At 39.6% G+C, this 15,000-nt stretch overlaps 1 protein-coding gene across 4 annotated transcripts in view; it reads right to left on the minus strand.

Annotated features, from left to right (window-relative positions):
* The window catches only part of lss (lanosterol synthase (2,3-oxidosqualene-lanosterol cyclase)), a 48,523-nt gene that overhangs the window by 24,374 nt on the left and 9,149 nt on the right, over positions 1 to 15,000 (minus strand). For all 4 annotated transcript variants that reach the window (XR_009828267.1, XR_009828265.1, XR_009828266.1 and 1 more), the window contains exons 5-15: positions 14,897 to 15,000; positions 14,672 to 14,768; positions 12,976 to 13,111; positions 12,611 to 12,719; positions 11,358 to 11,476; positions 9,034 to 9,131; positions 8,803 to 8,830; positions 6,740 to 6,796; positions 821 to 892; positions 530 to 580; positions 285 to 434 (exon numbers count right to left, since the gene is read on the minus strand). The exon at positions 14,897 to 15,000 is cut by the window's right edge and continues 18 nt beyond it. Coding sequence is in view for 1 of the 4 variants with exons in the window: in XM_062067540.1 (XP_061923524.1) it covers positions 285 to 434; positions 530 to 580; positions 821 to 892; positions 6,740 to 6,796; positions 8,803 to 8,830; positions 9,034 to 9,131; positions 11,358 to 11,476; positions 12,611 to 12,719; positions 12,976 to 13,111; positions 14,672 to 14,768; positions 14,897 to 15,000 (1,021 nt within the window). In the remaining 3 variants the exon portion in view is untranslated. The remainder of the gene's footprint in view (positions 1 to 284; positions 435 to 529; positions 581 to 820; positions 893 to 6,739; positions 6,797 to 8,802; positions 8,831 to 9,033; positions 9,132 to 11,357; positions 11,477 to 12,610; positions 12,720 to 12,975; positions 13,112 to 14,671; positions 14,769 to 14,896) is intronic.

The following is a 15,000-nucleotide window of genomic DNA, read 5'->3' on the forward strand; positions in this document are numbered from 1 at the left end:
TGTTGCAGGCATCAAATTCCAAATGAGCTAATATTTGCAAAAAAATAACAACGTTTACCAGTTGGAATGTTAAGTATCTTGTCTTTGCAGTCTATTCAATTGAATATAGGTTGAAAAGGATTTGCAAATCATTGTATTCTGTTTTTATTTACCATTTACACAACGCCACTGGTTTTGGGTTTTGTATATGGAAACATGGGTTTCTCCCTAAAATTTAGTGGGTGCGCTCTATAGTCCGTAAAATATGGTACAATCTGCGTGTGATGTATTTGAAGTTGACCGACCACATTGACAGCATCGTGCAGGCGCTCCAAAGCGACAGGTTTGCTGATGGAGGGGCACAGCTCGTCCAGTAACATCAACGTCTTGAGACCCTCAGCCGTGCAGTCCGCCACTATCCAGCCACAGTCCCGGGTACTGAAGGGGAAACCTCCCTGACAAAAACAATTGGCATTTCCAATACATTCATCCAAACTCTTCAAATGTGAAGTCGGTGTTGAAAGAACCATGTAGTTGTTATTGCACATACCTTGTTTGTCTGTCTGTAGTACTTTTGGTAATCTGGGGGATTATCTGGAATCTATTGCAGGGGAAACCTTGGTCAAGTTTAAGTTTATTGTTTGGTACAGTATGTACAGTCCAACATGGATTTTAAAAGTCTTTGGGTGCATGGACTAAGCATGTTCCCATTGTGTTTCCCACAGTACAAAAACATGTACAGTATGTTGATTAAAGACTGTTAGTGTTAATGATTGCCTGTCTAGTAAGTCAAGGATGAAAATGTACAGTTTACAGCAACGGGTGGCATGTTTTTTCTCACCTGCGTGACGGTGAGAAACTTGTGGGCACGTCCGAGACACTCGGCGAGTTCAGGGTCGTCCTGGGCTCCTGCCTGAAAGACCCCATCATAGGATTGATTTCAAGCAGTCACACAAATTCAATCAGGACCCTCTAGACCAAGGAACCCTTAGCTCAAGGGCCGCATGGAGGAAAATCCATTCCCACGCGGGCCGGACTGGGAAAATCATGGCATAATAATTTTAAAATAAAGACAACTTCAGATTAGAGATGTCCGATAATATCGGACTGCCGATATTATCGGCCGATAAATGCTTTAAAATGTAATATCGGAAATTATAGGTATCGGTTTCAAAAAGTAAAATTTATGACTTTTTAAAACGCCGCTGTGTACACGGACGTAGGGAGAAGTACAGAGCGCCAATAAACCTTAAAGGCACTGCCTTTGCGTGCCGGCCCAATCACACAATATCTACGGCTTTTCACACACACAAGTGAATGCAAGGCATACTTGGTCAACAGCCATACAGGTCACACTGAGGGTCCCGTATAAACAACTTTAACACTGTTACAAATATGCGCCACACTGTGAACCCACACCAAACAAGAATGACAAACACATTTCAGGAGAACATCCGCACCGTAACACAACATAAACACAACACAACAAATACCCAGAACCCCTTGCAGCACTAGCTCTTCCGGGACGCTACAACAATATACACCCCCCGTTACCCCACCACCCACCTCAACCCCGCCCCCCCCCCAACCCCGCCCACCTCAACCTCCTCATGCTCTCTCAGGGAGAGAATGTCCCAAATTCCAAGCTGCTGTTTTGAGGCATGTTAAAAAAAAATAACGCACTTTGTGACTTCAATAATAAATATGGCAGTGCCATGTTGGCATTTTTTTCCATAACTTGAGTTGATTTATTTTGGAAAACCTTGTTACATTGTTTAATGCATCCAGCGGGGCATCACAACAAAATTAGGCATAATAATGTGTTAATTCCACAACTGTATATATCGGTATCGGTTGATATCGGAATCGGTAATTAAGAGTTGGACAATATCGGAATATCAGCTATCGGCAAAAAAGCCATTATCGGACATCTCTAACCCTTAGCATTGCAAATATTACTGCCAATTATTTGTGCTACAAACGATTGTTGTCTAACTATTATAGTATTATAGTTTTTACATTAACGTGTTATAACCAGCCTTTCAACCAAGTCAAAATCTTCCCAAAATTGTCCCATTTGTTTGTGCTGCATTTTCTTGTTTACTATAGTTTTTATGGGACGGCGTGGCGCAGTTTGTAGAATGGCCGTACCAGCAACCTGAGGGTTCCTGGTTCAATCCCCACCTTCAACCAACCTCGTCACGTCCGTTGTGTCCTTGAGCAAGACACTTCACCCTTGCTCCTGATGGGTCGAAGTTAGCATGGCAGCTCCCGCCGTCAGGGTGTGAATGTGTGTGTGAATGGGTGAATGTGGAAATACTGTCAAAGCGCTTTGAGTACCTTGAAGGTAGAAAAGCGCTATACAAGTATAACTCATTTATGTTATTAACGTTTTATTATTCATAACCAGCCCACAAACCCTGTCAAAATCTCCCCAAACTTGTCCCATTTGTTTGTGCTGCAAAGTTGTTTTTTTGTGTCTAACTATTGTAGGTTTTATGTTATGGGGCTGGTTATGAATAATAACACGTTAATAACATCAAAACTATACCAAACTAAAAACTTTTGCAGCACAAACGTAGCACAAACGATTGGGACACGTTTGGACAGATTTTGACATAGTTGGGTCGCTGGTTATGAATCATAACAGGTTAATTACATCTTAACAACATAAAAAATAAGACAAAAAATAAATAAAAAATTATAGTTAGACCAAACATTTTTGCAGCACAAAGGTATTGGGGCAAGTTTGAGGAGATTTCGACATGGTTGTATATGGTATGACTTCATGAAATGATATTTGGTATGAATAAAAAAACGTTAACATAAAAACTTTAATAAAAAATTGGAGCAAAACTGATTGGGACACGTTCGGGGAAATTTTCCACATTATTGGGGGGCTGGTTATGAATAATAACTCTTTAATCACACATTAATAAGATATACACTACCGTTCAAAAGTTTGGGGTCACATTGAAATGTCCTTATTTTTGAAGGAAAAGCACTGTACTTTTCAATGAAGATAACTTTAAACTAGTCTTAACTTTAAAGAAATACACTCTATACATTGCTAATGTGGTAAATGACTATTCTAGCTGCAAATGTCTGGTTTTTGGTGCAATATCTACATAGGTGTATAGAGGCCCATTTCCAGCAACTATCACTCCAGTGTTCTAATGGTACAATGTGTTTGCTCATTGGCTCAGAAGGCTAATTGATGGTTAGAAAACCCTTGTGCAATCATGTTCACACACCTGAAAACAGTTTAGCTCGTTACAGAAGCTACAAAACTGACCTTCCTTTGAGCAGATTGAGTTTCTGGAGCATCACATTTGTGGGGTCAATTAAACGCTCAAAATGGCCAGAAAAAGAGAACTTTCATCTGAAACTCGACAGTCTATTCTTGTTCTTAGAAATGAAGGCTATTCCACAAAATTGTTTGGGTGACCCCAAACTTTTGAACGGTAGTGTATATAAAATGTCAACATAAAAACGGTGGGGGGTTTTTGGATGACGTCGCTAGTCAGAAAATGTATTTTAGAATAACTTAAAAACCGTAACGGCACAAACTAAGAATTTTACAGCACAAACGAATGTTAGTGTTATGTTAATATTTGCAATGATGATAGGGGCCAACTTGACACAGGTTAATTACCTGGCTTCGGAAGTATTCCCTTATTTTCCCCATACGGTAAGTGCCTAACTGTCATAACGGGGACTATGGGGTGTTTGTTTTCCCGAGATGCAAGAATAGTTGGAACGGACATGGCGTGAAGGCAAAGACAAAATTATTTTAACACTGAAAAAAAAGAACAAACTAAGGGCGCGCACAAGGCGGAAGAACAAACTTGGCTTTGAAAACAATAAACTAGCACTTGGGCAAAAGCTATGGACATGAAAACAAAAACACTTACTGAGACACAAAAATAGACAAAACTCACTTGGCATGGAACTATGGTAACATGGGTAGCAGAAGTCATCAGAGGTAAACAGGGGTAACAGAGTTAATGTCGCCAGGCAGACTGCCTGGCAACTGAAAGCTTAAATAATACCGACATGATTAGTGACAGGTGCGTGAGTGCAAAACGTGAGACAGATGAAACTAATGAGTAGTCATGGAAACAAAATAAGCAAGAGTGCACAACCAGGAACTAAAAAGCGTCCAAAAAACAAACAGCACATGGCCAAACAAAAACATGATCAACACAGACATGCCACTAACAAAGGAAAATAAATATTTGGTGATGACAATCGGTCAACTCTCTTGTCTGCACGCATCAAATACAAACAAGTGAATGACACGGATCCTAAAATTGTCGTCACATTTATGCCACTAAGCCTGTTTTCTTTGCAGATTTCCACTGTCTGACAGGTTAAAGTCACAGCTCAGCAAACTGCTAAAGCAACTGACAACTAGAAAAACAATACATTGTTTCCATCTGTCAAATGCAACACAACCAAATATACAATTTATGATTAAAACCGGGTTTCTGCAGGTATCAACAAATCTAATTGAATGCCTTTTTAATGCAAGTTACAAGTTACGCCTATGTAGATAGGTATTTTATACAGTCGTGGTCAAAAGAACATAATGTCATGGCTGTCTTGAGTTTCCAATCATTTCTACAACTCTTATTTTTTTGTGATAGAGTGATTGGAGCACATACTTGTTGGTCACAAAAAACATTCATGAAGTTTGGTTCTTTTATGAATTTATTATGGGTCTACTGAAAATGTGACCAAATCTGCTGGGTCAAAAGTATACATACAGCAATGTTAATATTTGCTTACAAGTCCCTTGGCAAGGTTGAATTTTTGACCACTCCTCTTGACAAAATTGGTGCAATTGGAGTAAATTTGTTGGTTTTCTTTTAATGGACTTGTTTCTTCAGCATTGTCCACACGTTTAAGTCAGGACTTTGGGAAAGCCATTCTAAAACCTTCATTCTAGCCTAATTTAGGTGTTCCAACAGGACAATGACCCCTACCAAATGGATGGCTACTCACTCCTGAGTCGCATTCTGTGTGTATGTGTGTGTATAAGCTGGCGGTTCCGGCTGCTCAGACCGAAACAAAGATTGTGAATGACTGACATGAGGACTCACTCTATTCATTTATTAAGATGCACAGAGTGAGACCTCTCGTGTCTAGTTTGGAACCCGGAGCCGAAGACACACAGATATAGAAATGTATCAAGTTGTTATTCTTTTATTGTTTAATTAACTGGCCCAGGTCTACAATTGTAAGAATTTTAACGCTCCTGGAAATCGTATTTAATGCTTTTTAATGTCATTTAAAGGCCTACTGAAATGAATTTTTTTTTATTTAAACGGGGATAGCAGATCCATTCTATGTGTCATACTTGATCATTTTGCGATATTGCCATATTTTTGCTGAAAGGATTTAGTAGAGAACATTGACGATAAAGTTGCAACTTTTGGTCGCTGATAAAAAAAGCCTTGCCTGTACCGGAAGTAGCGTGACGTCGCAGGTTGAAAGGCTCCTCACATTTCCCCATTGTTTTCAATGCAGCTAGAGCGATTCGGACCGAGAAAGCGACGATTACCCCATTAATTTGAGCCAGGATGAAAGATTCGTGGATGAGGAACGTTAGAGTGAAGGACTAGAATGCAGTGCAAGACATATCTTTTTTCGCTCTGACCGTAACTTAGGTACGAACTGGCTCATTGGATTCCACACTCTCTCCTTTTTCTATTGTGGATGACGGATTTGTATTTTAAACCACCTCGGATACTATATCCTTTTGAAAATGAGAGTCGAGAACGCGAAATGGACATTCACAGTGACTTTTATCTCCACGACAATACATCGGCGAAACACTTTAGCTACGGAGCTAACGTGATAGCATCGTGCTTAACTGCATATAGAAACAAAAGAAATAAACCCCTGACTGGAAGGATAGACAGAAAACCAACAATACTATTAAACCATGGATATGTAACTACACGGTTAATGCTTTTCAGCCTGGCGAAGCTTAACAATGCTGTTGCTAACGACGCCATTGAAGCTAACTTAGCAACCAGACCTCACAGAGCTATGCTAAAAACATTAGCTATCCACCTACGCCAGCCAGCCCTCATCTGCTCATCAACACCCGTGCTCACCTGCGGTCCAGCGATCGACGGTGCGACGAAGGACTTCACCCGATCACAGATGCGGTCGGCGGCCCGGAGACGGAGGAAGTTAACGTGAGTTCGCCGGCTAGCGCGTCTGCTATCCATCTCAAAGTCCTCCTGGTTGTGTTGCTGTAGTCCGCCGCTAATACACCGATCCCACCTACAACTTTCTTCTTTGCAGTCTCCATTGTTCATTAAACAAATTGCAAAAGATTCACCAACACAGATGTCCAGAATACTGTGGAATTTTGAGATGAAAACAGAGTTTTTTGTATTGGATTCAATGTGTCCGCATACTTCCGTTTCAACGATTGACGTCACGCGCATACGTCATCATACATAGACGTTTTCAACCGGAAGTTTAGCGGGAAATTTAAAATTGCACTTTGTAAGTTAACCCGGCCGTATTGGCATGTGTTGCAATGTTAAGATTTCATCATTGATATATAAACTATCAGACTGCGTGGTCGGTAGTAGTGGGTTTCAGTAGGCCTTCAAGACCTTAGTTTTCACTAAATTTATTTACCATCATGTATTTAAAAGATTGTGGGTCTGTGTGTAACGTTCCGTGAGTAAAAAAAATGTCTCTTGTCACTAAAACAGAATAGACCCAAGTGAGTTACCTCGAGGAAAGCCTGCACAGCGAAGCAAGTGTCCCAGAGCTGAGAGCCATTGGTGCCCTGTGAGGAGCAAAACCAGAGAAGTGCTGAAAATCATGTGAGCAAATGAATGTAGTCAGAGTTTATACAACAAATCTTTCTAGTATGGAACACATTGGCAAAATATTTGCTCTTACAGGAACCGTCAACCAGTTGATTTGATCATTTTACCCGATTTCATAACCTTGACCAGAGCACAGGTGTCAAACTCCAGGCCTGGGGGTCAGATCTCGCCCACCATGTCATTTAATGTGGCCTGCCCACAATAATGACATTGTGGGCCACATAAATGACAGACCGCATAAAATGATTTGGTGGGCGACATAAAATAAAGTGGATGGCCAAACAAAAAAAATTACGTAGCGGCCTACAATGAATGACATAGTGGCCCACATATAATAACGTGAAAAACATAAAATAATGTGGCGGGGCACATTAAACAAAGAGGAAGGTGTTGCGTCTGACCAGTTCTTTCAGATGACATATATGTTGAGTAAGAAGGACCATCAAGACAGAGTAGGAATATTATCAAGTTTTACTAAAGCTGTAGGAGATCAGTCCTGCAGTCCGTTAATAGCGACATCTTGAAGCGGTAAGAAAGCCAAACGGAAAAAGATAACTTATTGAATACGAAAACAGCCCCCACCCTGCCCAGAAAGGAATACAGCCTCATTGTTCTAATGCTGATAAGGTAAAAAGGGAGTATGCTATACTCCCACATTCCAACCCCTTCAAGGTAAAGCACAGAGTTTACTTGCGGACATAAGATACAAGCAAAAAGAGTACACATGGGAAAAGATTAGCTGCTTTAAACATGACTATGAATAAAGAAAGAACTCTTAAAAATATATGCATTCCCCACAAAGGCCAGATAAAATGACATGGTGGGCGACGTTAACGTGGCGGGCCGCGTAAAATAACAGGAAAACGGAAAAATTACGTGGCGGCCCACAATAAATAACATTGTGGGCCACATAAATAATGTGACAGACCACATAAAACGATGTGGTCACGTAAAATAAAGTGGAGGGCCAGATAAAATGATATGGTGGGCGACGTTAAATCATGTGGCAGGCCGCGTAAAATAATATGGGGGAACACATAAAACGGCTCGGCGGGCCACATAATAATATGTGACAAACATAAAATAACGTGGCAGGCCAGATAAAACAACATAGTGGGTGACGTTAAATCAGTGCTTCTTGAGTTTGACACATGTTCTATAGTATCACTCTTATTCAATCAATCAATCAATCGTTTATTTATATAGCCCTAAATCACAAGTGTCTCAAAGGGCTGAACAATGAACCCATAGAAGCAATTTAGTTGTACCTCAACTTGTTTAAAGCAGCTAATATTTTCCCATGTGTACTCTCTTTGCTTGTATCTTATGTCCGGAAGTAAACTCTGTGCTTTACCTTGAAGGGGTTGGAATGTGGGAGTATAGCATACTCCCTTTTTACCTTATCAGTATTAGAACAATGAGGCTGTATTCCTTTCTGGGCAGGGTGGGGGCTGTTTTTCGTATTCAATAAGTTGTCTCTTTACGTTTGGCTTTCAGACCACTTCTAGATGCCGCTGTTAACGGACTGTAGGACTGGTCTCCTAAAGCTTAAGTAAAACTTGATAATATTCCTATTCTGTCTTGATGGTCCTTCTTACTCAACATATATGTCATCTGAAAGAACTTGGGATTGAGCAGTGACTTTAATTCCCTGAGAGGAAGACTGGTCAGACTTATGAACCATTGGTTGTGACTGAGCCCTCAACTTCAAACACTTGTATCTCAAATCAACATTGCCCAATCAATTTAAATGGTAGTTGGCATCGTTGTGACATTTGCTACACCAACCAATAGCAGGGATGCTTGCATCTCACATTTTTGCACTGCAACTTAGAGCATAAAAATTAGCAGAGAGACAGCTCTTATTTTAAAACTGAAATCTGTAATTATCGTATTTATGTAATAATAGCAATTTTATGTAAAGACAACATTTTTGGGTTTTGCACAAAGATAAATTGCTTACCTGCATTTTCATGCCATCGAGTCCCAACCTGGAACGCATAAATTAATATACTTAGTAGTTGCATGATGCTTGATGTATAACATTTGTGATACACTTGTGTAGCGGTTCAATTGTTGATATGTTAGACAACACTAAAAACAAGTGTTTATTCATTCTAATGATGTGAACCAACTGAAAAGTAAAAGTTAAAAAAAAAAAATCAGATGGTTTTGCTAATGAAAGCCGACTGACCAGAGGTAGTCGGGGATCCTGGAAACGTGCTCCTGGAAGGCTGGAGAAGACGGACCGTCCACGGACCAGCGGACCAGCATGTTGATTGTCTTGGAAATCTGTGGCATGGAGACGATAAAGCAATATTATCTCAGTTTACTTTGGAAAAAATATATACCGTATTTTTCGGAGTATAAGTCGCATTGGAGTATAAGTCGCACCTGCTGAAAATGCATAATAAAGAAGGAAAAAAACATATATAAGTCGCACTGGAGTATAAGTCGCAATTTTTGGGGAAATGTATTTGATAAAACCCAACACCAAGAATAGACTTTTGAAAGGCAATTTAAAATAAATAAAGAATAGTGAACAACAGGCTGAATAAGTGTACGTTATATGAGGCATAAATAACCAACTGAGAACGTGCCTGGTATGTTAACGTAACATATTATGGTAAGAGTCATTCAAATAACTATAACATATAGAACATGCTATACGTTTACCAAACAATCTGTCACTCCTAATCGCTAAATCCCATGAAATCTTATACGTCTAGTCTCTTACGTGAATGAGATCAATAATATTATTTGATATTTTACGCTAATGTGTTAATAATTTCCCACATAAGTCGCTCCTGAGTATAAGTCGCACACCCGGCCAAGCTATGAAAAAAACTGCGACTTATAGTCCGAAAAATACGGTATATATATAGTTATGAGGGTTATTTGTTGTTGTGCTTGTCTTAATAAATATTACATTGTTTTGACAATGAAATCTCATTTTTTATTGCAACATCTAAAAATGAGCTGATTATGGTAACTGTTGTCCAGTTATATGTTGTCTTCTTACCAAAGTCTCAATTACAAGTCCAAAGCGTAAGATGACAGTATTGTCAAATTTGTAGTGTGTCGCTGTCTGTTGCGCCCTACAAAGTGTTAACACTGTGAGTATTGTACATGTTACGCACCGGCTGTTTGATTCGGACATGCATCTTATTTGTAGTTTTCATTAACACATTTGAAAGTGTCGAAACTACCATGAAAAATCGCTAATATTAACCAGTAGCATGTCAATAGCAAAGCCAATGTACTTTAGCATCGAGCTAGCACATTTTTGGAAAAGTGGATTCTTACTTTATTTACATGTTGGAGCATTTTTTGATTCCATTTTTTTTTGTTTGTCATTGAAAATTAAATTTTACACGAACAGGTGCCAGGTAGGACCGGCAGGATTCATTCGGTGCCAAAAAAGTACCGGTTTCAGTACCTAGTATACCGTATTTTTCGGACTATAAGTCGCAGTTTTTTTCATAGTTTGGCCGGGGGTGCGACTTATACTCAGGAGCGACTTATGTGTGAAATTATTAACACATTACCGTAAAATATCAAATAATATTATTTAGCTCATTCACGTAAGAGGCTAGACGTATAAGATTTCATGGGATTTTTTTTTTTTTTTAAGCAGCTAAAATAAATAAATAAATAAATAAAATAAATATATATATGTATATATTTCATGGGATTTAGCGATTAGGAGTGACAGATTGTTTGGTAAACGTATAGCATGTTCTATATGTTATAGTTATTTGAATGACTCTTACCATAATATGTTACGTTAACATACCAGGCACCTTCTCAGTTGGTTATTTATGCGTCATATAACGTACACTTATTCAGCCTGTTGTTCACTATTCTTTATTTATTTTAAATTGCCTTTCAAATGTCTATTCTTGGTGTTGGCTTTTATCAAATAAATTTCCCCCAAAAATGCGACTTATATATGTTTTTTTCCTTCTTTAATATGCATTTTCTGCCGGTGCGACTTATACTCCGGAGCGACTTATACTCCGAAAAATGCGGTATATTGTTTAATTTCAGCTTTAATCTAATATATACACACAACAAACTCATTCAAGCACACATCACACAAAGGATTTGCTAGAAGCGGAAACAAACATACTTAAACCTCTAAAGGCTTAGTGGCCACATGCGTGGACAGCACCTTTTAGCTCTTATTTACAAAATTGTGTACACTACTGAATTGGGGTCTTATGGCCGCTTATGTGGACACTTATACTGCCATCTGGTGGTGTCAGAAGAGTATAACATACAATGGAATTTGGGGAAAAAAAGTGTAAAAATAAGAATGAGCATGAAGTACACGTTTGTGTACTTATGGACTAAGTACATCATATCAAAAGATGATTCTTAGTTTTTATTCTAATTAGGGTCCAATAAGCCCAAACAGCGAAGAGAAATAAAAAAAAAGCATGTAAACAAACAGCTTGGGCCTTAAGAGGATATATTATGGTTGTTGTTTAAATGTTTAAGTTTCTTGAGATTTACCGGTCCAATGCTGATGCATTTTGTGAAGCGGTCATCAGCTTGAATGTGCTCATATAATTCTTTGACAGCCATTCCTCTCAGCGCGGCGCTGTGGTGAGCCTCATACACGTTTAGCACCACTGCAAAGGAAAGTGCAACAGCAGTGAGTCACAATCACAAGACAACTGCTTGGGGATATTCTGCGAAAAACACTTCAATCTAATCACATGAACTCATAATTCACAAAGGACCTGATCTACTAAGATCCCAAATAAGTGCTAAATAGCGTGAGCACAGTAAAAAAAAAAAATGCACATATTATTAATAGTTCGGGTTGTCTAGTGCACAATTGATAACAAGTGCAAAAGTGGTGCAGCACGTCCCATTTAAATGAGGATTTTGCGGCTGCCACCATGGAGACACTCATTTACCTCCACATTAATGGCATTATGCTCCAACCTGTGGTGTTTTGCTATGTTGTTGAACATGCAGCACACAACTATTATCTGTAGGGGCACCTAACGATTCGACCTTGTTCCTGGGGTAGCGATTCGATTCAGAATCGATTCCCGATTTAAACCGATTCTCGCAAAGTATTATTTGGTATTATAATTAGAATGAAACTTTTTCGAAACAGGTTTGAAAAGCTTCTTCTGGATGGCCTAAAAACATTTAAAAAAATAGATTTTTATTTGAAAAAAATTAAAAAAGGTATATAGATTTTTGAAAATGATGAATCAATTTATGGATGAATAAGAATTGCGATTCGGATGTGAATGGTTTTTTTGGTGCACCCCTAATAATCTGCGCCACCTTATCCGGGCTATTACAAGCACTCACATTAGAAACAATGGAGATAACTGCGATGGTGCATTGGAATGATCCATCCGCAAAAAAATGCATGTTACAAGAAGTTACAAAGAGCTATATTAGTATATCTCCTACATGAAAACAACAAACAACGGTTAAGCAAAACCGCAAACAGACACCAAAACGAATCAAATTATAATTTTTTTGTGTCTGCTGGCTCCAAATCAACCCTTAAAAAGGGGAACTTCATTTTTTTTTGGAAATTATTTTTAAGTTATCGTGCCGTGATTTTACAAGTCCTTCCCACTTGGGAGTAGATTTTTCTCCATCTAAAATGAGTTTGACACCCCTGCTTTAGTAGAACAGGCCCAAAGTGTTGAAAAAAACATTAGTAAGGGATTCCACAATCAGGTTTCAGTTAAATTAGACATTCCAGTCAGAGAGCAAAACGTCATCATACTTACTGTAAGAGACAGTCAGAAGTGTGCTTTGAGGTGTGTATAAATCACACGGTGCCACGTTGCTCCTCTGAGCTGGCCAGTCAATACTAGCATAGTCCTGGACATAAAGCTCCTAGTGACAAACAAGGAATAATAAGAATATCAACATAAGCAATAATGTACTGAGCAATCAAAACAAAATGTTAATTTACACAGTACGTGTGGCGTGGTCTGCCCTTTAATTAGGTTCAAACGTGGTTGCATGCTTTACATGTAACAAACAACGCAGAAGAGAAAGCGAAACTAAAGAAAAGGCTTAGTCCAATCACAAGTCTGTCTGCCAGTCCTGACGTTATGACGCCTCCTAGTGGAACATAGAACCATGGCACCTGTCTGAGGCCGAGGACCAGGGCGTCCTCCTCAGCGGCGAGTCGGACAGCATAGCAGTAGCTCATGGGGAGGTACACCTGGCGGCAGTGGCACCACAGCGTCGAGGGGTGAGCCGGCATCCAAGTGGGGAGCAACCTGTCAAAATGCCAACATGGAATTTATTAGTACCGGTATACCATACAATCATAAAACTTACATGTTTTTCTCAAGCTTTTTACAATATGTAATAATTACACAAAAAATATCAAAGTCCCCCCCCATCCTTTGTTTTAAAGGCCTACTGAAATGAATTTTTTTTATTTAAACGGAGATAGCAGATCCATTCTATGTGTCATACTTGATCATTTCGCGATATTGCCATATTTTTGCTGAAAGGATTTAGTAGAGAACATCGACGATAAGGTTCGCAACTTTCGGTCGCTGATAAAAAAAGCCTCGCCTGTACCGGAAGTAGCGTGACGTCGCAGGTTGAAAGGCTCCTCACATTCGCACATTGTTTACACCAGCAGCGAGAGCGATTCGGACAGAGAAAGCGACGATTACCCCATTAATTTGAGCCGGGATGAAAGATTTGTGGATGAGGAACGTGAGAGTGAAGGACTAGAGTGCAGTGCAGGACGCATTTTTTTCGCTCTGACCGTAACTTAGGTACAAGCTGGCTCATTGGATTCCACACTCTCTCCTTTTTCTATTGTGGATCACGGATTTGTATTTTAAACCACCTCTGATACTATATCCTCTTGAAAATGAGAGTCGAGAACGCGAAATGGACATTCACAGTGATTTTTATCTCCACGACAAAACATCGGCGAAACACTTTAGCTACGGAGCTAACGTGATAGCATCGGGCTTAACTGCATATAGAAACAAAAGAAATAAGCCCCTGACTGGAAGGATAGACAGAAAATCAACAATACTATTAAACCATGGACCTGTAAATACACGGTTAATGCTTTCCAGCCTGGCGAAGCTTAACAATGCTGTTGCTAACGACGCCATTGAAGCTAACTTAGCAACGGGACCTCACAGAGCTATGCTAAAAACATTAGCTATCCACCTATGCCAGCCAGCCCTCATCTGCTCATGAACACCCGTGCTCACCTGCATTCCAGCGATCGACGGAGCGACGAAGGACTTCACCCGATCATCCGTGCGGTCGGCGGCTAGCGTCGGATAGCGCGTCTGCTATCCAAGTCAAAGTCCTCCTGGTTGTGTTGCTGCAGCCAGCCGCTAATACACCGATCCCACCTACAACTTTCTTCTTTGCAGTCTTCATTGTTAATTAAACAAATTGCAAAAGATTCACCAACACAGATGTCCAGAATACTGTGGAATTTTGAGATGAAAACAGAGCTTTTTGTATTGGATTCAATGGTGTCCGAATACTTCCGTTTCAACCATCGACGTCATGCGCAAACGTCATCATACATAGACGTTTTCAATCGGAAGTTTAGCGGGAAATTTAAAATTGCACTTTATAAGTTAACCCGGCCGTATTGGCATGTGTTGCAATGTTAAGATTTCATCATTGATATATAAACTATCAGACTGCGTGGTCGGTAGTAGTGGCTTTCAGTAGGCCTTTAAGATTTGTTCGAAACATACAGTATATTAATGTTTGGGTGTCAAGAGTGGCTTCATGCTTTTTAGTGTGGTTACTAAGCTGAATGATGAATGTATGTAAAATAACATTACCACATCTCTGGTAGCAGCGTGTTCATTCCGTCCCAGCTGTAGGTATTGAGAATGGCCAGCCAGAATTTCCCCCATGAAGGAATCCCAACTGCACCACCTGTGCAAAAATGACAGTCTTAGTTTTTGATATAAAGTAATACAAAATGGATTATGTACTTAACTACTGGCGCAATAGACGAGTAGTTGAATCCATTTTTCTATCGATCTACACAAAATTATTTGAACCTTTGCTGTGTAGGTTGTTCCTCGCTCGAACCATATCTGGGTCATCTGGACCGACACCCAGAATCCTTAGCGAGGTGTAGCTCAGAGCTGTGCCAAATACTGTT

Source organism: Entelurus aequoreus, linkage group LG13 (assembly GCF_033978785.1).
Source record: "Entelurus aequoreus isolate RoL-2023_Sb linkage group LG13, RoL_Eaeq_v1.1, whole genome shotgun sequence".
NCBI classification, from domain to species: Eukaryota; Metazoa; Chordata; class Actinopteri; order Syngnathiformes; family Syngnathidae; genus Entelurus; species Entelurus aequoreus.